This window comes from Strigops habroptila, chromosome 9 (assembly GCF_004027225.2).
Source record: "Strigops habroptila isolate Jane chromosome 9, bStrHab1.2.pri, whole genome shotgun sequence".
Lineage (NCBI taxonomy): Eukaryota > Metazoa > Chordata > Aves > Psittaciformes > Psittacidae > Strigops > Strigops habroptila.
In genome coordinates this window covers 2,599,786-2,620,746 of record NC_044285.2, presented here as the reverse complement: position 1 = coordinate 2,620,746, position 20,961 = coordinate 2,599,786, and the positions used below count along the sequence as shown (strand labels likewise).

General features: G+C 45.6%; 1 protein-coding gene and 1 non-coding gene across 2 annotated transcripts; one reads left to right on the top strand and one right to left on the bottom strand.

The window, feature by feature from the left end:
* Positions 1-968: 968 nt before the first annotated feature.
* Positions 969-1,040, bottom strand: TRNAQ-CUG. The gene has a single exon. It is a non-coding gene; the product is annotated as a tRNA-Gln (tRNA).
* A 235-nt stretch (positions 1,041-1,275) lies between these two features.
* Positions 1,276-19,296, top strand: RAB11A (RAB11A, member RAS oncogene family). Its single transcript, XM_030497273.1, has 5 exons — positions 1,276-1,442; positions 9,291-9,486; positions 10,465-10,658; positions 11,160-11,240; positions 17,552-19,296. The coding sequence occupies exons 1-5, from the start codon at positions 1,403-1,405 to the stop codon at positions 17,689-17,691; spliced, it is 651 nt and encodes a 216-aa protein (XP_030353133.1). The 5' UTR covers positions 1,276-1,402; the 3' UTR covers positions 17,692-19,296.
* The last annotated feature ends 1,665 nt before the right edge of the window (positions 19,297-20,961 follow it).

Genomic DNA, 20,961 nt, shown 5'->3' with positions numbered 1-20,961 from the left:
GTGCTTTGTTTTCCCCACTCTGAAGCTCTGAGGCAGCGTGAACTATGTATTTCTAAGTGCAGAGGATCACATTATAGCCTGTTATCGCTCCGGCAGATGGTAACTGATGCACAGTGGTGCTGCCGGTGCCCGGGGCTTACTTTCCATGCACAGGAATGATAAAACAGCCACTGACTGCAGAGATGGCGAACGTACTGCTGCTGCTAACAGCAAGCTGGTAGAAAAAGAGCCGTTTTATGGGCTTTGGTTTAATCATCTGGACACAGGCGCTATTTTTATCCTCTTCTATTTAGGTCTCAAGCCTGTGCCAAGGGAAGCTGATGACAAAGCTGGTGTCTCCCTCAGCACAGGGGCAGATGAGGGGAACTGCCTTTGGGGAAGGGAGAATGGGGGTGGCAGCAGCGTGACGGTGGGGAGGGGGCCTGCACTTTTAGCCTCTTTGCACTTTACGAGCTGGAAGAATCCTAGAATCCCAGGTTGGAAGGGAACTCAAGGATCATCTGGTCCACCTTTCTAGGCAAAGCATGACCTAGACTAGACGTCCAGCCAAACCTTCAGAGTATCCAGTGTTGGGGAATCCACCACTTACCTGGGGACATCATTCCAATTGCTGATTGCTCTCATTGTGAAAATTGCCCGTTGACATCTCTGACACCTCCACCACGAGCTCTTGGGGCTTCGCACAGCCCTCTCAGCCCAGTTCACAGAACGAATCTGTCAGACTGGGGGGCTTCCCACCAACCTGCCCCAAGCTCCACCGTGGCTGTAGGCAGCTCTGGGGTGGCACCACCACCCATCTGTGCAGGCAAGAGAGGGGCACCCATGGTGTGGCTGGGGACAGGGCCGGTGGGAGCCAAGCAAAAGTGGACGCGAGGTGCGGTTTTTGTACCTGTGTTGGCAAGAGCCCGGGGAGCAGCCGTAATTTGGGAAGGAGAGTCAAAAAAACAGAAGAAATGAGGAAAATAATTAGGTTCCACCGAGATTTGAACTCGGATCGCTGGATTCAGAGTCCAGAGTGCTAACCATTACACCATGGAACCGCTCTGCCAACACCTCCTCCGGGACGCTACTAATCCCTTCCCCGCGCCCCTGCCGCCGCCAGCCCCTCCGCGGGGCCGCGACCCCCGGGTGGGCGCTGTTCGGGGTCCGCGCGGCCACCGGGGCGTGCGCGGGCCCCGCGTCACACACAGCGCGGCCCCTTTAAGGCCGGGGCGGGCGGGGCAGCGGGTCTGCACACACCCCCCCCCCCCCCCCCCCCAGGAAGCAGTTTGGCGCCGGCGCCGCGTTGCCCCGGAAGCACCTGCCGGTGGGCGGGCAGAGCGCGGGGGGCGGAAGCGCTGCGGCGGCTGCAGGGAGGGTCGGGCTGCCGGTCGCAGGTCTCGGCTCCGCCGCGCTCCCCACCATGGGCACCCGCGACGACGAGTACGACTATCTCTTCAAAGGTAACGGCCGCGCCGTGCCGTCCCCGCGGCAGCCGGAGGGGTCACCTTCGGGAGGGGGTCCTGGCCGCGGCGGGGAGCGGCCTCCTCACGGCGCGACCCTCCCTCCGGTGTGGGTGGGGCGGGGGGCCTCTCCCGCCGCTTCAGCCGGTCCCTGCCCCTGCCTGAGGGGAAGGGGTCCGAGCCCGCGGGCGGGTCGCGGTTACCGCTTCCCGAAGGCGGAAAGACCCCGGGCAGCCCCGCTTCGGCTTTCCCAGAGCGAGGCGGGGGCCGCGCTTCCGCGGGCATCACCGCGCCCTGCTCGGGTGTCTGTGCAGCGCGATCGCGGAGGGCCGCTGGGCCCCGAAATGTCACATCTGGACAGGTTTTCCTCGCCGGGATCTGCCTTGTCCAAAGGTTCTGCTTTGTGACGGGCAGAGGCGGTGCCAGCCTGCCGGGGGGGCGAGCAGAGAGCGTTGGTGAGCGCTCAGAAGGGCTAATTCCTTCTCCAGCTATTAAAAAGGACTGTAAAATGAGTTATGTGCTCAGCGTTGGTAGATGATACAGCTAATTTATTAAAGTAGCATTATTTGCTGCTTGCTGTATTCTGAGCCCTTTGTGAGGGATGTAACTGCTGTTTCACACCCAGCAATCCCGTGTCCTGTCCTGGATGCCCAGCAGAGAGGGTCAGGAATTCCTTGTTTTCCAGGACTGATGCCACTCCAGCCTGCATCCAGTTGGGTTAAAGTGTTGCAGGTTGTAGTTAACTACTCGGTTCTCACTCCCTGCGGAGTAAAACACCAGCCTGCCGTTCAGGTTCCTAAAGCATGCTGTGAAACGTGTATGGAACTGCTGATGTTTTGAAGTTGACTGTCCAGTTTTTGAAACCCTACTGCAAAAGCAAAGTATTGCAAAAAATAGTGTTTTGTTGCGATATGGTATTATTGTATATTTGAGTTTAGAACTTGGCATATTACTCATTACATTGCAATAGTGAGAGACGCAGTGGTTGTCATTGTGAAACTAAAGTAAAGGAAAACACCAGAGGGGTTTTTTTTCTGTACTTCAACTCCTGTAATAACTTTGAGGAATTAATTTTTTCTCTTTGCCTCTTTCATCCAGTTGCCATGTGGAAAGGGGCATTATTCCCAACTATAAATCAGTCATCTGTACTGCTATTCAGACCAAATCAGGAAGTATCAAGGGCCAATCTTCTCAGCTTGCAGCATTGGCAAGGGCCTTGCTGATCACTAGTTTAATCACAGCGAGCAATCTTATTGTAGGTACTTATGGGTACGAGTTATCAAAACCATTGCAGCGCTTTCACTGGTTCATACCGTTCTGTTAGGATGCTTATAATTAATGTTTTGGCTGTCAAGGCCTGGGAATGTTGGTGACGCAGTTTGTTGGGAGAGGTCCTAGCTTTTATTAGACCTGCTTCCTTATATAATTGGGAAATAATACAGTTGGGATCCAGTTATATAGAAGCATTCAAAGCTAGCTGAATATATTGCACTTTCTAAAGCTTCTGCTTAGACTAGTTTATAGAAGCTTTTGGGAGCCCAGGGAATGCTGTGAAAACGGTGTTGTGAAGATGAGGGATTCAGGTTTTGCAAAGCTAAAGTAGGCTGCAGGAAGTTGATGCAATGTCACATAACTGGGATTAATGGGACAGCTGAAATAACATAACAACTGCAGAGTAATACAAATCCTGGAAACTTTTATGACTTCCCAGAGGTTCTAAACAAGCTGTCAGCACTCTGGAATGGTGTTGAAATCATTGCAGATAGGTTTCTGAAATGAATGTCTCCTCAGCCAGGCCCTGGTCAAAAAGGCAAGAGGTAGGTGAAAACTCTTGGGAAGGGAAATGAGAACTCAGGGTAATGAGCAATCATTAGGCTGATGTTTGAATCTCAGACACAAGCATCTTGGAGATGGAGGGGAAATGTAGGCAGGATGGGCACATTCATTTTGAATGGGATAGTGTAGAATTAAAAGGTGGAGAAGAGAATCAAAATAATATTGTGATAAATAATAAGGTGATACAACTTTATCAAAATTAAAACAGTGAGTGATAAGGGCAAACAGGGGAAGTATCTACTGTTTGTCATAATTTCTATGGATATCTGTAATGCTGCTTTTATCGAACAGCAGGCAAAACCAAAAGGACATAAATTCCTACAGATGTATATGCAAATTCTGGAGTGGTGCATTGCCATAAATACTATAAATGGGTTTGAAAGACTGCACAGATTTATAGAGGAAGAAAAATGGCTGTCGGGGTGTTTCAGTGTGATGGGTAGAGCCGCAAGTCTGAAGGTATTGCTTGTTTCAAGATGCAAGGGCTTGCAACGTAGAATCATAGAATAGTTAGGGTTGGAAAGGACCTTAAGATCATCTAGTTCCAAACCCCCTGCCATGGGCCGGGACTCCTTGCACTTTGGCAGATGCAAAGATTAGCCTATTCTGTTACACATAATATTTCTCAGACATCAGTTCTTGACAGTCAGAAGGGGTGTTGGTCTATAAGGACATTTAATCCAGTAGGACAGTTCTTCTGGGTTTATAAACTTGAAGGGACATGGTAGGTTGGTGGGGCTGAGTTCAGAATCTGGCTTGATTTAAAGTAATTGGGTGATATTCTCTAATCTAGCTGTGGCCTACTACTCCTGAGTTAAACTGCCATGCATCTGTTTAGGTGAGATCTCTGGTTTTGCCCTGACAGCAGCTGTGTGTCAAAATCTGGCTGACTCTGCTGGTGGGTGTAAGCTGAGCCCACCTATGCTGCTGTATGATAAAATCACAGTTCCTGTTACAAAATACCCCTCTCCTGACTCTGTTGCCACACTTCAGCGTATGCTCAAGCCTAAACCTAGCTTGTAAAAAGACAATTTCTGGTAAATTAGTCTTGTCTAGCTACACATTTCTCTGTATTCTTCCATACTTTTGGGGTTTAGCTGAGAGCAGTGCCCACTGTTCCCAGCACTGCACTTGAGGAAACAGAAGACCTATGAAGTCCAGTTTGAGGAAATATAATTATGATACAAGGATTTTACTTTATTACTTAATAAATTAAGCCTGGCTTAAATGCAGGAACTTTTTACTTTTTTTGATTTCTGTACTTGCAGTAGATGGGTAGTTACCAAAGTAACCCTCACTTGTAGATGGTGCCTTCTGTTTTCTATAGACAAAGCCTGAGAGGGTTATGTCTGCACCTTGACCATCTGGAACTTTGGACTCTGGGTCAGACCTCTCATTTCTGAATGCAGGCCTGACTTGTGGTGACATTCAGCCTATTGTTAGGGAAAACTCTAGTGTCAGCTGTCTGCTTCCTATTTTGCATCATGTTGATTTCTCCAGCTTTTCCCTTTGAGATTGAGGAAATGCTTTGAAACTGAATGAACTTGTTGGTTTGGGATTTTGAAATTCTTTTAATGTGTTTTGTTTAGAGAAATTTGTGGGGAAAAGTGGTTGCAAGACACCTATTGGTTTTTACAATGGTAGCAAGCCCTTTGCTTTCACTTCTGTGCTATAATAAACCACCCAGCTTGCCCATTTTACTACAGAGGCGTTTGGAGGCCCCGTTCTGCGTTATATATAGTCTGTACAGGTAACAAACAACCCCCACCCCAAAGTGACTTAGATGCTAGTTCTTTCTGTGACAAAAAAAGCAGGGGAGCACAGGTGAAGAGGGAGATTTATGATTTATCACCAACTACATACAAGGTGCAGAACCAGGTCATCCTATTCACATTTCCTTTAAACTCCAACTGAAGTAGACAGGAGGAGATGTTCATCAGCAGATTCTTCATGAAGATGTGTCCAGGCTTTTTATTAATATGCCTCTTAATAGCAGAGCTCAGCACAGAGACAAGTGGTTTTAGGCATTTAATTCCCTAGCACTGGTGTACTTATTTTAAATTGTGTAATATATAACTTGTATAATAACTTTTACCAATGACAATACAAGCTAGTGGTGCTGGACTCTCTATTTTCAACCTGATCAGGTTGTAAATAACATCTTTCATGGGATAATTAAAGTATTTTCTGAAAATGTCAAGTTGGAGGTTTAACAGAAATTAAAATGGGGTGAGTGAGCTGGAGTGTTGGCGAAAAATTAATCATCCTTTCTTGACGTAGTTATCAATGGCTTTTCAGGCAACGTAGGAAATTGAGTTCTTATTTTGGTCTTCTACAGAAATAAAACTGGAATTACAGAAGAAAATTCGTACAGTAGCATGGACTGCATACTCTTATTCTATTTCTCTCCACCAAATGCTTGTCTTAAACCTTTGGGATGGTGAATGCTGTAGATAGTCAAATGCATCAATTTAAAGAACGTGGGCCAGTTCAATACTTGCAACCATCACTAAACCAGTAAGAATGACCTGCCTGGTAGCAGTCTCTCAGGGCAGGGAGATCACTTTTATGACTTTCAGGATATGCCAATGCAAATCTCTGATTGAAAAGCTTTCTAAGGTGCTGCTCCTATAAGGGAAGTGCTGGTCCAAAGCAGGTTACTGATGGAGGCTTTCAAGGCTGGGTCTTATGGCTGAACTTGCTAAATATTTCCTTTAGACCTTATTTCCCTGCTGATGTAGTGAAGGATTTTGCTGACGATGGTACGGGAGAAGGCAGGTTGGAGCATGGCCCTGGAAGGGCTGTGTGCTGATGAGGACTGCAATCCTCCAAATGAGGTGGGGTTCAGGATGTAAAGCTATCTGCCTGGGGACTCATAGGAGTTTGGTAAAGTAAACATTTGCCAACTTAAAGCTAGAACAGTTAGGTCTGATCACAGGCAGACTGAGCCATCAAGGTGATATGGTCAGGAAAAGGTAATTCCAGCTCCAGGTATACCTAGTAGAGATGCAAATATTAAAATCCCTGCATACATTACAGGGAGATCTCACTTAGAATGGTGCGTGCAGTTCTTCTCACTGTGTGAAAAAGAAACTGAAAAGCTTGTAGGGAAGATGTGTTGGGAAATGGACAATCTGTTTATAAGGAACCATTTGAGAAGCTGGCTTATTTAGCTAGTAGAGCAAAGCCCAGGGAAGATGTGGTTGCTTTCTGTAAATACCCTAGCGTAAACACCACAGGGAGAAGAAACTAATAAGCTAATGGACAATGCTGGCACATGAACACCACCATCAGCTGACCACTAATTTCTGCTGAAAATTAGGAGGCAATTTCTAACCATTAGGAGAGAGTTTCTGGAAGAAATGCCCAATGAAAGTGTATGTGCAGGAACAATTAGCTTTAACCTGGAACTAGATAACATCATTTCCCTCCCAGAAACTGAGTGCCTGGGATAGTTAGGCTGGGACTCAGCCATCCAGGATCATTCCTACTGTGTTTCTATGCTAAGAATATAATACATGGCAATATAAATTGACCCTAATATAGACCCTAAATAGACCCTAATATGAATTATCAAAATAAGGTGGTTTGATAAGGAAAGCAATATTAATAATGCAATCCGAGTGGCTGTTAAAGCTGTGATACTTGCTCGGGCTGGCAGGAGACTTAGGTACTTGCTGACATTGCAAACTGTTCCTGTGTCCCTGTTCAAGAAGAACTGCAGTGGCCCAATTAAGTAGAGGAAATAGCTGACTCCAAGGAGGAAAGTCTAATACTTTCCCCTTTTGATTGGGGACATATTAATCTGGTGCTGGAAACCATTGAGAACATCAGGAGCATGGCATTCAACAAAGTAAAGAAAAACCTGGCAGAGGAATTAATATGATCTGTCTATTGTTAAATATGAAACACGCACTGAACAACAAAAAATATGTTTGAGGGGAATAGGAATACTTAACAGGTATATGGTGCTTCCTGTTGGGAAATGTAAATTATGTATGTAGATTGCTTTTCTTGTTTAGAGAAGTTTTTGGCCGCAGCCAGAACTAATGCTGGGTGATAGCAGGACTGAGATGTGCAAAGGTGTGCATTTTGCCTCCGAGAAACTTGTTGTTTGTAACGCCTTCCAGTGAATACAAATATGATGTTGCCTAAACCTGCCAAAATAGTTTTGGAGAACTTACTTGCCAACGAAAGAGGAAAGCAATGGCAGTTTGCCACGTGGGGATGATGCAGTTAGGTGCCCTGTCCCCTCCACTGTTTATTACGTTCAGCATCTTCTCTGCCTGCAAAGCTGTTCAGTTGTGTGAGGGCAGCTGACACTGAACAGTGCTGACCTGTCACGTAGGACAGCAGAATCCTATTTGCCTTCAGCATACCTGCTTGCCACCTACCTGCACTTGTGATCTTCATAAACAGAAGTGGTTAGCAGAGCCACTTGGGGCTTTATGCAACCTCTGTAGCTTGGCTGGCTGTGTGCTGAGTCAGCTGGCAGAGCAAGCTGGGAAGATCTTTATTGTGATGAAGTATTCTCCACAAGGCCATGTTTGAAGCGAGCATTTGCTGCAATTTTCATTTTACAGAGGGTGTTTAAAAGGTGCTGCTCTGCCCTTGCAGTCAGAGAAGAGCCCATTTGCCAGAATTGGTCTGCATTATTTAAATAGAAGATGGTGTTTGGAGGGCTGCTGTGTGGCGCAGCAGCAGATGGGAGTATTTGCACTGCTAGACTAAGGCTCTGTGAGGGGGTTTCTCTGGTGATTGGAGTGTGGTTGGGGCACTCCTTCCTCTATTGTGCACACAATCTTTAATGCTGTGTTGCAGTATCTTAACTGCTAAATGATGCATGTTACTAAGCAAGTATTCCAGTTTGGTTTTTTCAAAACAAGGATAGTCACAACATTTTTTCTGTCACCTGAGTGAGCACTTGTTTGCTTGGACTGGTGTTGATTCGCTGCTGAATTTAAGTTATCAGCCTTTCTTCTTAAGGATTTTACTTGTCCTCTTTTATTACCTTCCGTTACTGGTTTGCTACCTTATCTTTAAGGGCATGAGATCATCCCAAGAGGCTCCTGCTGGTGTGACTCAGGGTTGTGAATGGGTTTCATCCAGTGGCCTGCATCTTGTTAGCGAGTTTTAAGTTACACTTAAACTTGCACCTTTCAACTTCACGTTACAGGATATTGCAGCAAACCCTCATGATGCTTTTCTTCCTGTAGGAACTGGCCTTTAAACCTTCTGTCAATCTCTTGTCAAGCATAGCTGAATCCTTCCAATTAGTTTGATTGGCACTGGTGCTCTGATGAGTCAAACTGAAGTGGATGCGGATGGTTGCTCTAATTCTGAGGCCCAACAATACCCTGCTGGCACTTTAGAGCAGTTTCAGGCTGGCCTGAAGCAGCCAGGAGTTGCAGCAGCAGTGAGGGATTGTGGAAGGGCAGTGTGCTGTGGCACAGCTAACACTTTAACCTGACCATCAGGGTGATGGTGATCTTGTGATTTTTTTGGGTTTGGTTCTGTTTTTCTATTCACAAGTTTTTCTGCCCCAGTGGGGAACCTCTCTTCTGCAAAGGTGTGAAGAGTGTAAAATGAAGGCAGAGGCTGCTGTATTTTGGACTTCTTTAGCAAACCACATTTCAGTTGTGTGGAGTTTTTTGTTTTGTCTTTTAGTTCTAGTGTTGTTACAAAGATGTGAAATCCAAACAGTCCTTGACTTTTGCAGTGATGGCCATGTATGTTCTTCCTAGAAGAGAAATATTCTTCCATGCTGGGCAAAGGAGACTGAAATATTACAAGTAAAAGTCAAGTCTAATGTCTGTTCAGAATGCTGGTCAATGTGGCAGCTCTGGTTCTCTAGAAATATCAAGACTTGGACAGTAGACCCATGACAAGGGTGGTGGTTTTGCCATTAATTTCCTTTATGTTTCATTCAGGAAAATAAATGTTTATTGCAGGTGATTGTCAACGTCTTATCTACATCTGGAATCTCATTCTTATGTCATTTTTGTCTTGTAGTTGTACTTATTGGAGACTCTGGAGTAGGCAAGAGTAACCTTCTGTCTCGATTCACTCGCAATGAGTTTAACTTGGAAAGCAAAAGCACCATCGGAGTAGAATTTGCAACAAGAAGCATTCAAGTTGATGGGAAGACAATAAAGGCTCAGATATGGGACACAGCAGGGCAGGAGCGATACCGAGCTATCACATCAGCGTAAGTGACACCTTGTGTGGCTGAAGAGAAGTTTTTGCTGAGGGGGGTGGTTTTTGGGCCCTTCCAATTCTTCAAACTGCAAGCAGGGGGTGTTTGTATTTTATCGTGTGATATCCACAAGCTATGGTGGAAGGAAGGTTAAATATTATTCAGATCATAAACTTGATATAGTGTGTCCCTGCGCAGACTGATTTATTTCTCAGTGCTCTCATGATTTGTAACTGGAGGCATTTAAAACCTAGAATGTAAGAGCTTTGAGGGACTCATTTCAATGCAAGCAGTTGATAAGGTAAAATCAGTGTTCACCGAGGTTTTATCAGCGGTAACCTAAGACCAGAAACCCTCCTGTAGCAGTGAGGGAAGACTGCTCACTTTGTATACTGCCTTAACTGGAAAAAACAGCATAGCAAAAGCTGGATTTAAGTAAAGCTGGAGGTAATTTTGGGGTGGGAGAACACAGCCTGTTGTTTGGGTTTTTTTTTTTGAATGACTTACAGTGCCTCTCTGCTCTGAAAGGAGACCAGCCATGGCCTTTTGTAAAGGGAATAGATCACAATGACATTTTTATGATCCAGTGAGTCATTCTAAAGTCTCTCTCACTATGGGCCGTGCCCGTACTGCACCCAGAGCAATGGGTGGGGAGACTTTTCAGGAGTGGATCAGAGGTTAAAAGTGATAGTAGCTCCTGACAAATTCCAGAGCTTCATTTTGGGATGCAGGGTTCTCCCCACAAACACAGGGTTTGGCTTGCCTCTAGACTCCGAGCTCTCCTGGCTGCGCTGGTGGTACTGTGGCATAACCCCAGTCAGAATGCTCTCCTTCACTGTTTCAAGTCCCACATAGCCTGCTTCTGGGTATTTTTTTGTATAGCTGCCTTAATAATAGCTATTTTCCATTGTTGCACAGTAACTTGTCTAACTTGTCACTTTTAATCATGATGTTTCTTGCTGGTTCTCTAACACATCTCTTCGCCCACAGGTACTATCGCGGAGCTGTAGGGGCATTATTGGTGTATGACATTGCCAAGCACCTCACCTACGAGAATGTAGAGCGATGGTTGAAAGAGCTGAGGGACCATGCTGACAGCAATATTGTAATCATGCTTGTGGGAAACAAGAGTGACCTTCGCCACCTGAGAGCAGTGCCTACAGATGAGGCCAGAGCTTTTGCAGGTTGGCGAACTCAAAATAATTTGCTACTGCAAACTGTCTGGGGATCTGCTTCCCTGGTCTTAGATATGCAAGTGTGCTGGTAGGAGGAAAAAGGGCTGCTGGTGGTGTTCCTCAGTGTCACATGCCAGGGTTTGCCTCTCTTCAATTCAATGGATTGTCATTCCCCCATAGGGCTATTGCTGTTAAATAGCTGCCATCAGATACTAGCAGGTGGGAGGTGGAGAAACTTGATGAGGTTAAAGAAAATCCAGGAATATTCCTCACTCCGTTTTTGAAAGTGCAACGTATTCTTAGTTTCAATGATGCAGGAAGACGCGCCTCAAAGTAACATAGCACTGGGCTGATCCCTGTTGGTGTTGGGTGGTGTTGCTTTCAGATCATGTAAGGGGGAAAACCCCACAACTTCTTATACACTACAAAAGTAATCTGGTACAGAAGATCTTCGGATGGGAAACAGATACGTGGTATACCCTTCTAATTACAGTGTTTCTGTCCACACAGAGAAGAATGGTTTGTCATTTATTGAGACGTCTGCTTTAGACTCTACAAATGTGGAAGCAGCTTTCCAGACTATTCTGACAGGTGAGTCATCTCGTGCTTTCTGTTTCAAGGGGGAAGGGCACAAGGCTGCTCAGATATGATGCAAATAGGCAATTCTTTGCCTATGAAGTGTTTAAAATTTTGCTAATCATTCTTCACAGCCATAAGATTTGCAGTCCAGTTTTGAGTCACAGTTAAAAGGCCAGCCTTGAACTCACGAATGAATCCTTGTTCGCTTTGATCTGCCTCAGGTTTCTAGTCAGCCTCAGCCTAGCTTGTGTTTCAGTTTCCCATTTGTGTATGGTATAGGGAGTGCCCATGGGAGGGAATTGTCTCATGCAAGCAAAACACCCATTGTTTATCAGAGGAGAAGCCAGTCTAGTTTGTTTCCACTTTTAATGGTGGCCATAGTAGTTGGCAAGGGAAAAGGGATGAAAGAGTAGAGATCCTCCCTTTGAACAATACTACTACTGGTAGTATGAGACATAGTGACTCCTGAGCTGCAGGGTGGTTGCTGTCATTGCATTTAATAGTCCTGGCTGGACTTTTGGCCTCTGTAACATGTGATAGCAGGGAGTGTTGTCTTTTATGCTTTGTGGATAAAAGTACTTCCTTTCTGTTTAAACCCTTAAACATTTTCTTAAAAACAGACCAAAAAGGCCTTTTTAGCCATACTAGAACATGCAGGTGAGGAGACAGCTAGGAAGTTATTTACTGTAATAGAAGTATAAATTCTGTAGCATTTCTCGAAGTGCTTTATGAACATCCTAGCAGTGGAGAGAGTTGTAGGCTGCTGGAGTATTATCTGCCTGCGTGCATCTGTTTCTTGTCTTACCTTAGTTGTAAGATAAGACAACTCTGCTAGGTTCTGGTTCTGCTGTGGTTTTTACAGTGGGTTCTTAAGCAGGAGTGCTCCTGTCTATACACTAGCAAAAAAGTGGATGTTAGATGAATAAACAGCGCGTAGGGATGTTTGTCATCTTGCTGCTTCATCCAGTGCTGGGACTAGACTGAGTTGGTTTCCTCTTTAGCTGAACCATGTGGTTCCCTTTTAACTTCAGTGTTGTCATTTGGTTGTAATTCGACATTGCACAAATTTACAAAGAAAAAAAAGAGAAGTTATGGTGGCTTATACATTTACTCCCTGTATGACTAACCACTAATGCCATCAGAGGGTAGATGGCTAAGGAGTGGCTCAATGTGATGGTATCTGGGATGCCTGCTGGATTTCCTGCTTTCTTCACCTACTTAAAGTCAGTCCTATCAAAAATGCTTGTGAATTTGGGCATAGATTTTTTTTTTCAGGACAAAAGCCATTTTTATTGCTTATTTGTAACTGCTAAAATCTGAAACTTCTTCCTTTATGCATGTGCCCTTGGCTGCCCCTCTCAGGAGCACCTAGACTGAGCTTTAAGGTCAGATTCTGGCTAAAAGTGCTGCGTGTAATGTAGAACAGCCTTGCTGCTTGCTCTTAAATTTTTCAGAGGGGATCAGGGCTCTTGGATGAAGGTTAGTGAATTAACTTTCATACTCGTTCAGCACCAGCACAAATAGAACTGAAAATACATCAGACATTGTTTATCGCCTCCTAAGGCAGCTGGCAGGCTGTCCTAGCCAATATGAACTGGTCACCTAATTGCCCCATCCCCTCTTGGGCTGTTCTGTTCTCTAATAGTGATGTTGAAGAAGTGGAAAGTTTCCTGCATGCCCAGGGCTGTGTGTTACTTCCACAGAGCTGTGTGATGCTCAGATGATACACTACTGTTGCCATGGGGAAGCAGTTCACCTCTTGGGGACAGGCTGGGGTGTTACTTTCTCTCTCCATGCATCCAATAGTACCTTTTATTCAGAAGTTATTTTGGATTCTAATTTGCAGATTATATGGGTTTTTCCTGGTTTAGTTTTTCTGTGAGGGAGAGCAGTCTGTAATGGGAGAACAAGCCATTAAAACTTGCCCTCGGTGGACTCTGACAGATTGTTGAGGCTGTTGCTGTTCCACAAACATCAGTGTTCCCTGCGTGTGGCTGTGATGGTATTTTGGGTAAAGAGCTCTTGGGCATGTGGACAGGCTCCTTGTTCAGGAGGGGTTGGCTCAACTGTGCTGGAAGAAACACTTCTGCTGATTAGTGGGCATGTGGCTCGCTCCAGACAGGGGCTCCTGTTTCAGGGAGATAAAGATGAAGTAAATAATGCATTAGCAGCAGGTTGGCTCCATCTCGGCTGTGACTGGCATGTTAAGGACGAATGTTCTGCCAATAAACTTCTTGATAACACTTCACAGCTGGCTTTTTTCTGTTAATGATTTCCTTTGAAGGAAAGAGTGGAGCAGTCATCTGAGGAATGTGGTTTTCGGAGTGACCCCGTGGAATCCTGGATAGCCTGTATTTGGCAAGACTGCCTCCAAGCATAGTGCCTGCAGGTGGAACGCTTGCTGTCCTTTGAAGAAGAAAGTTGGTAAAGGCAGCAGGCTTTGCCACAGGCTGCATAGAGGTGGATGACAGAAGGGGCAGGGCATGCTGCTGCACCAGCTCTGCTAGTATCTGCAGTGCTGGGAACTGCACTGCAGAGACATCCCAGGCTGCTCCTAACGCCCTGCACACAGCTCCCCGGGTCTCTCATGAACAGGGTGTTGTGACTAAGGTCTGTAGCAAAACTCCTTTCTTCTGCAGCCCTATTGAAGCTGGTCTGGTTGGGTCAGTGTTGGAAACTTGTAAGAGTACTTCCCTTGGAGGTGTAGCATGGTCTGTGTTAAGCTTATCCACACCTGCGTTCTCAGGCTAAACCACTCTGAATAGATGGCTTTGGGCATGCGAAATAGGAATCCATTGTAGTTAGCACAGCATAAGTATGTGATCTGCTGTTATTATAGGTGGAAGAATGGGGAGAAAGCTTTTCTTTCCTCTCCCTGTGTTATAGAGGACTTTTAGAGGGGGGTACGTCTTGCATCCAGTGGGCTTCCTGTCCCGCTGTGGGACAAAAACCTCCAGATGAGGTTTTGGGCACCTTTTCCTTCTGTGACTTAGAGTAATGGTCCCTATCCAAATTCTTCTGTTGCAAGATGTCTAGACTTCAAGGGCTGATTGCTGTGCACACAAAGCTGCTTTGTATCATCTGGCAAATAGGAGAGACTGGTATTATAATCCCAGGCACTCCGAGCATTCACAGCAGGATAAAGCATCCTTAAAGTAAACTGGAGTCTGCCTCCGTTCCCTGCCTGGCTGTGTGCTGTCTCTGTTCCTGTACTGCATTGTGCTGCTGTTTCATCTCTAAGGAATCCCATCTCCAAGGAGACAACATCACAGAGCATTAACATCAAAAAATCTAGGGATTTCCTCTTTGTTACCTGGAAATGAATGAGATGCTAGTGCAGGCTGAGCAGATAAGGGCTGGACAAGCTCCTCCTAGGCAGCAGTGTCACTTTTTCCCAGCCCTCTTTCAGTGCAAGGCCTGTCTCACACAGTTACCAATTATGCAGTGATGCATTCTGCTGAATGTGCTCCTAATAAGGTCTCATTCAGTTACTGAGCAGAGCATAATGTGTAGTGTCTTCATTAAAAAGCACATGTCTTCATTAGCCTGGCATTCGTCCGTACAGACTAGTTTCAGTGTAGGCTTTGCTGCTGGGCATTTTGCCTCAGCAAGAGGAGGTTTGAGCTGTTCCCACCTCCCCTTTCACACCATCACAGCTGTGTGTGGTGAAAGAGCGTGCAGCTGATGCAGGGGAAGGTTTTAGCCATTAAGGCTTTCATCTGTGTGGCTGCACACAGGTTTGTGCTGCAGAGGAGGGAGAAGCAACACTGGGCAACAAACTTGAGGCTGCTGCAAGTGATGGAAGCAGCATGGCTGTGAAATGTCCCTGCAGGACTGTTGGGGAGGCCGGGGAAGTGGGGATCATGGAAATAGTGCCCAGAGTCAGAAGGGATAGACCCTTTATCAGCAGAGAAATCAGTGCTGTTAAGATTGTTTTTGAGGCTTCAGGGTTGTTTGCTGAAGGTCTTTGCTGTAGAATGAGGGTGTTACACAGAGTTGTAAGTCCTTGCTTTACATGAGTGGAGGAAGTGTGTGACAGCTTCTGTTAGGGACTAGTATGAACTGGTTCAGGAAGTTCTCTGGAAAACTGAGAATTGCTGCTGCTGTAGTTGCTACTTGGGAGTTTCCAGTAACAAAGGTGGCTGTTCCTATTCTCTTGAATAGGAACAGGCAGCATTCTACACCAGGAGGTAAACCGGGTGTCTACCCTGACCTGGGGCAGGGTGGTGGTGCAGGAAAACTTGTCCTGAAGAATGCAGAGCAGATCTCTTTGGCTGTGAGCCTCCCACCTCTGCACACAGGCACTCTGCTGAGCTCAGGTCCAAGCTGATCTTTATCTGCAGATTCCCACATGGGCTTGCAGGTGGCTTTAAAGACCTGATCTCATGGGATTCACTTCACCTGTGAAGTTGTTTGTGTGCAAGACTTGGAAAGAAGAGTGAACTTAAAAAGGGGTGAAACCAGAAAAACCTTTTACGTGTGCAGTGCTTGTCTGGTTGCCTCAGTGACTTGATCTGTAACTGAATGTGTGTGAAATCAATTTTTCTGGGCTGTTTATCCCTGTCTAAGTCTGAGCTGTCAGCTTGGAGGCCCAACAGGCAGATTCTTTCTAAGTGCCCCTTGCAGAGGTTAATGTTATTTGTACAGCCCACAGATACAGCACTGTACCTGAGAGATATCTGTTTTGCCATGTGTGCAGTCCTGCTCTTGCTCTTCCTGGGGAGCTCTTGGCCTATGTGTTGGCAGCTTAAATCAGTGCAGGCTCATTATGTCAAGGGCAAGGTTTTCAAGCCTTTTCTGTCAGGGACTCTTTTTAGCTCCTCAATGCCATCTCTTCCCATTGTAAAAGCAGGCGCTCAGTTGTGCGATCAGCCCTTGGCAGCAAGGAGGACCTCTGCACCAGGTTGCTCAACTTCCAGTACTGAAATGATGTCAGGATGTGCACTAAGCAGCAACTCATTAACATTCTGAGCGAAAACAACTCACAAATGATACATTTCTGGTGGAAAAGATGTGTTTTGGTGTGGAGTCCAGCAGGGTGTGTGTTTGGGCAGTCATTATCCAGCTGATAAGAGACTTCAGACCTCCAAAAGCACTTGGACTTCTGCTTTGTTTTGCCATAGTTGTTTGTGAGCTGTGCTCTTCCCTGCTCTGCAGGAGTGATGTGCTGACACCCTTGTCCTCTGCAGCCTGGGCTTATCTGAAAGCTGTGACAGTGAGCTGGAGCGTGCAGACAGGGAGCAGGCATCGACTCCAGCTCCTGGGGCTCTGCTGTGGGCAGTGGTGGTGTGCTGGCTGCCAGCACCCCTTTGTGGCGTGCCAAGAACCAGATGTGATGCTGTCATTTCAGGGCTGGCTTTCTGCTGAAACACTTTCAAGCTCCTTTGTTAAACTGAGGCTCAGCAAGCTTTTATTTGTTAAACTTTAGTGGTTTTAAACCTCAAATTTGCAACTGAGTTCCCCATGTTCTATTTTTGGTATCCTTTATTTCCTTTCCGGGGGTGAAGTGCTACACATGCCGTATTCTTTCTTCTGTGCAGCTGAAGTAAGTGCTGTCGTAGCTGCTCTGAGTTTCTGTTCAGCATAACAAATCCCAGGAAAGAGGGCAAGGCTTTCAGTGCAGGTGTGCAGCATTCCCCATGTGGCAGCATACTGGGGAAGGTGCAGGAGTTTAACCCGTGCTCCCTGATTTATGCTGGAATTTCTTCATCTGGAAACCACATTTCTCCATAGTTTTGAAGTTCAGCTACGCTAACACAACAGATTTTATAGTGGGTTTGTGCGCTGCTGAAGGGGCTGACTCTCCCCTTTTGGGCCCCAGTCAACCCTTTCTGAACGTTTAAAGCTGCTTGGATGACAGGGAAGGTATTGTACGTGATAGGCATGCTGAGTGAGAAGAAATTGCCCTTGCAGCCCTAGCAGGGAGAGACATTATGAGTGGTTCTATTTAATCCTGCTGTTTATGGATACGTCAGCAAACATGTGGCCACTGTCCTCAGAGCCTTAAGAGCTATCAGAAGGAATTGCTGGGGCAGAGTTTCTGATTCTTAGCAAAGAAACTTGTGAATTCTGGCCATTTGCTAACTCTTATCTCAGGGGAAGTAAAACAGTTGTTGAAAAACTCATTTCTTTTGCAAAAATTTCATTTTTTGAATATAGAAAGCACCACAATGGAACTTCCTGTGAAAGCTTCCATGTGTTACCTATATAGTTCCAAAACGATGGGAAACCTTTCTGTATTTTCTGCCTGCTTCCCCCCGAGTTACTTCCTGCTGGTGTTTGGCTGGTGTGTGTGCAGTGACTGGCTCTTTCTCATCTTCCAGAGATCTATCGTATCGTTTCCCAGAAGCAAATGTCGGACAGACGTGAGAATGACATGTCTCCAAGCAACAACGTGGTTCCCATTCATGTCCCTCCAACCACCGAAAACAAACCAAAGATGCAGTGCTGTCAGAATATATAGAATCGTTGGTTCTTTCCTAAAAGGCTGTGTATATTCCCCAGGTCCAAGATTTAAATATATTTGTAATTCTCGTGGTTACTTTCCTGTGTTTAGTTACTGGTTATTCCTTCTCAATTTCTCCATGTCTTAAACACTCTGATTTCAGTGTTTATAAATCTATTACTTCTCTGTGGCTGCAGTATTTTCCCAACACCGACTTGTCGGTTTTGGGTCAGTGAAGTGTTTGGAGCTGAGCTGATCTCTTTCCACCATGATGCCCGCTAGTCAGAGCACAGACACCTTTAGTGAGCACTTGAAGATGTTATTCTGCTCCTCACAAAGCAATTGCTATCAGGTTAACTAGGGAAATATCTCTGGGCAGGATAACCTTTCCTTGACTTAAGGTGTTGTATACTGCATCTAAAGCTTGATGAAACGCCCGTTGCTCTGAAGTGCAATTTTAATGTAAGTTAAATGTTTTTGGCTACATCTTCAGGTTATCAAGTTAAGGATTTCTTTTTTTTTTTTTTTTTTTAATTAATATTATGGGGGAGAAAAGAGAATTTCTTGCCAACAAGCAGCAGGGTTCTTGCTACCTGTGAATGAGCTTGTGTGGTTTCGCACCTGCTGCAGAGGAGGTTGTGATGTGGGGCAGAGCTGCGGGAGGCTGGTGGGACTCCACGTGAAGGGACCCTTGGGAAGAACGTGGAAGCACGAGCTGTGTTATGGGTGAGGGGTCAGGCCAACACTGGAACTTGCAGTGTGGTTTTGTGCTGCATGAGACTTGGCCTCCGCAGTGCTGGTGGTATCAGGATTTGAGGATGCCTTTTTTCTTTCATGGAACTTGAAGGCTGTTGTCACATATTACATATCACGTTTATTAATACATGCCACATATATTAGTATATTCAGTGCTTGATTGATGAATCAGTAACTTCCACAATCGGATCTTAGTTTTCAGTTCTGTTTCATCCTGTGTTTCTAAATTATCCCAGTGGTTTGGTTTATGTTCTTTAACAAAAACATCTGGAGTAGTTTCCTTGCTGGATGGGTTCCCTCTGTGGTCAGTGGCTCAGTACAAATCGTCTGTTGGATCAGCTTGTTCAGGGATACATGAACTGTGCCTTCTGTCGCTGCACTTGCTGCATCTTGCTCCGTATGTGCTCTTCCTAAACATGCCATTAATCCTGAGATTTGGGGCCTATGGGCACTGGCGTTCTCTGGGGTTTAAAAGAACTGTGTGTTGTATAAATGCCTGCAGTTATTTATACAATTATGGGAAGTGTAAGTGGTTATAGGGGACGTTTCTCAAGCTCTGATATGACCAGCTTGGAGCATCCCAGTCTGGGTAGGCACTACCAGCTGCGTTTCGTACCCAACCTTTCTGTCTCGCGGTGCTCATGATGTGTAAGGCACACGGAAGGCATTGCTGTAGTCGGTCACTTGTGTTTTTTTAAATCCACTTCTCCTCCTGGTATTAGTTCTGAAGATGCTATTTTGATCTGTTTGTAAATTACTTTGTATTTTATGCATGTACTGTACCTTGATCCATTTTTTTTTTTTTTTTAGATTGATTTAAAATATATTCATCCATGATTCTAATAAAGAATTACAGGGGACAACTCAGGATGGTGTTGGGTGCACTTCTTGGGAGAACTGGGATTTAACCTGATGCTTTTTACTTACTGGGAGCTAGTAAGCTGCTTGGAACAGGCTGTGAGAAGACACTGAAGATGCTTCCTTCTGCAGCAAACACAACTGCAGTGGAGCCTGTGGGAGCACAGATCTCTGTTGGAGGCCGGGTGCACATGCTGCTTCCCTCACTTTAACAAGCAGGGCTGTGTTTAAGCCCTGGACAGCTGTGAAATGGCTGCAGGAGCTGTTAGACAAAGTAAGAACTTTAATTTTACTTTTTCCCCCCCCACCAGAACTTTAGACTTAATCATAAACCAGGCCTTAGACAAAAATGCTGTGCAAAACCTGATGTTGCACTTATGAACTGCTGCAACGTGGACCATTACCTTTTCAGGCAATGGTTTGCAAAGCCTTCGTAAGCCATCGCCTTCCAAAGCAAAGTCAAATGGTGTGTACAGAGCTGTAACTCCGCACCTGTTAAAGCTTCGCCCTTGTGTTCTGGGGTTCTGTGCTGCCTTTTCCTGAGCAAGCGGTGCTGTGGTGGTGGGTCCTGGGACACTGCCGGGACATAAAGGTGCTTCACAAGGAGCTTTGGGAGAGACAGGGCAAGACATTATTTCATTGGAACACAGACCCAGCAGGGAATTTGTTTGTGTTTAGCTGTTGATTAATCATCCTTTTCCATAATATTGGCATTACTTCTGTACTAAAGTGTCTCTTTGCTAATAGGAGACAACCAATTATAACAGAAAATGCTTCTGGGCCCTGAAATGAGCTTTGTGAGTTTCTGGGAACTCTGTATAATGCTGTAAAATTGGCTTTACCTGACAAAAGCTTTTGCTATCATTTACATACTTGGAAGTCCCAACCTTCACCATTATGAAGCCGTTCAGCAAGTATCAGTGGTTCTGGTGTTTGATGGGGGATGAGGTTCTGCCTCTTAAGCAGAAAGGACATGTTATTGTTCTGATTTAAAGACATTTTTATTCAGCTGGAACTACTGATTCTATCAGCTCAAACCTGATGAATTTCCAGCCTTAAATAGCTTATCGAGTGTGGCTTGTCAAATCATAAGGAGATTACATGCTGGGCTTTAGTTAACAAGGTTTTTAGAAATATGAAGTACGAATATTGGAAAAGCTTCAACCTGTGGCAGTGCTCAGGGCTGCCTGGCATCATTAATTCTGAAGCTGTTCTGCTGCAGATCTGTGCTCCTGATGTATTGATGAGGCTCCCTGGGAGCGCTGTCAGAGCTGCTGAGGTGGCTGCTGGTATCCTGTCTCATCCCTGCTGGATGCAGGGCAGTAACTGTGCTGGTCTCTATCCTCCTGAAGGCACAACAACCTGATAGTGCCACAGAGCACGGAAAATCAGAGCCCTGATGCTCTTTGTAGGTGTGCGGGAGCTTGGCTGGGTTTGTGCATCGCTGGGGTCTCTTGCTCAGACCCGTTGAGGTTAAGCTGCTGAGGAACTGTAAGAAAGGTACATACAGAGCCAGTTTCATTTTGCTTTAAAGCTACAAATAAGGTCCAAGCTACAGTCTGAATGACAGCAGTGTGTTTTCTGAGAAATCCTGCCTCTTCTGGGTGATAAACCTGATCCTGTGAGGTGTTTTCGTGGAGGGTGGCAGCCCCTCCGTGACCAGTCACATCGCCT

Excerpts from the sequence above, each read along its gene's own strand:
- RAB11A (XM_030497273.1), top strand. The coding sequence starts at position 1,403 with ATGGGCACCCGCGACGACGAGTACGACTATCTCTTCAAAG. Across the intron at positions 1,443-9,290 it reads GTACGACTATCTCTTCAAAG|TTGTACTTATTGGAGACTCT; the intron begins GTAACGGCCGCG and ends TTTGTCTTGTAG. Across the intron at positions 10,659-11,159 it reads TGAGGCCAGAGCTTTTGCAG|AGAAGAATGGTTTGTCATTT; the intron begins GTTGGCGAACTC and ends CTGTCCACACAG.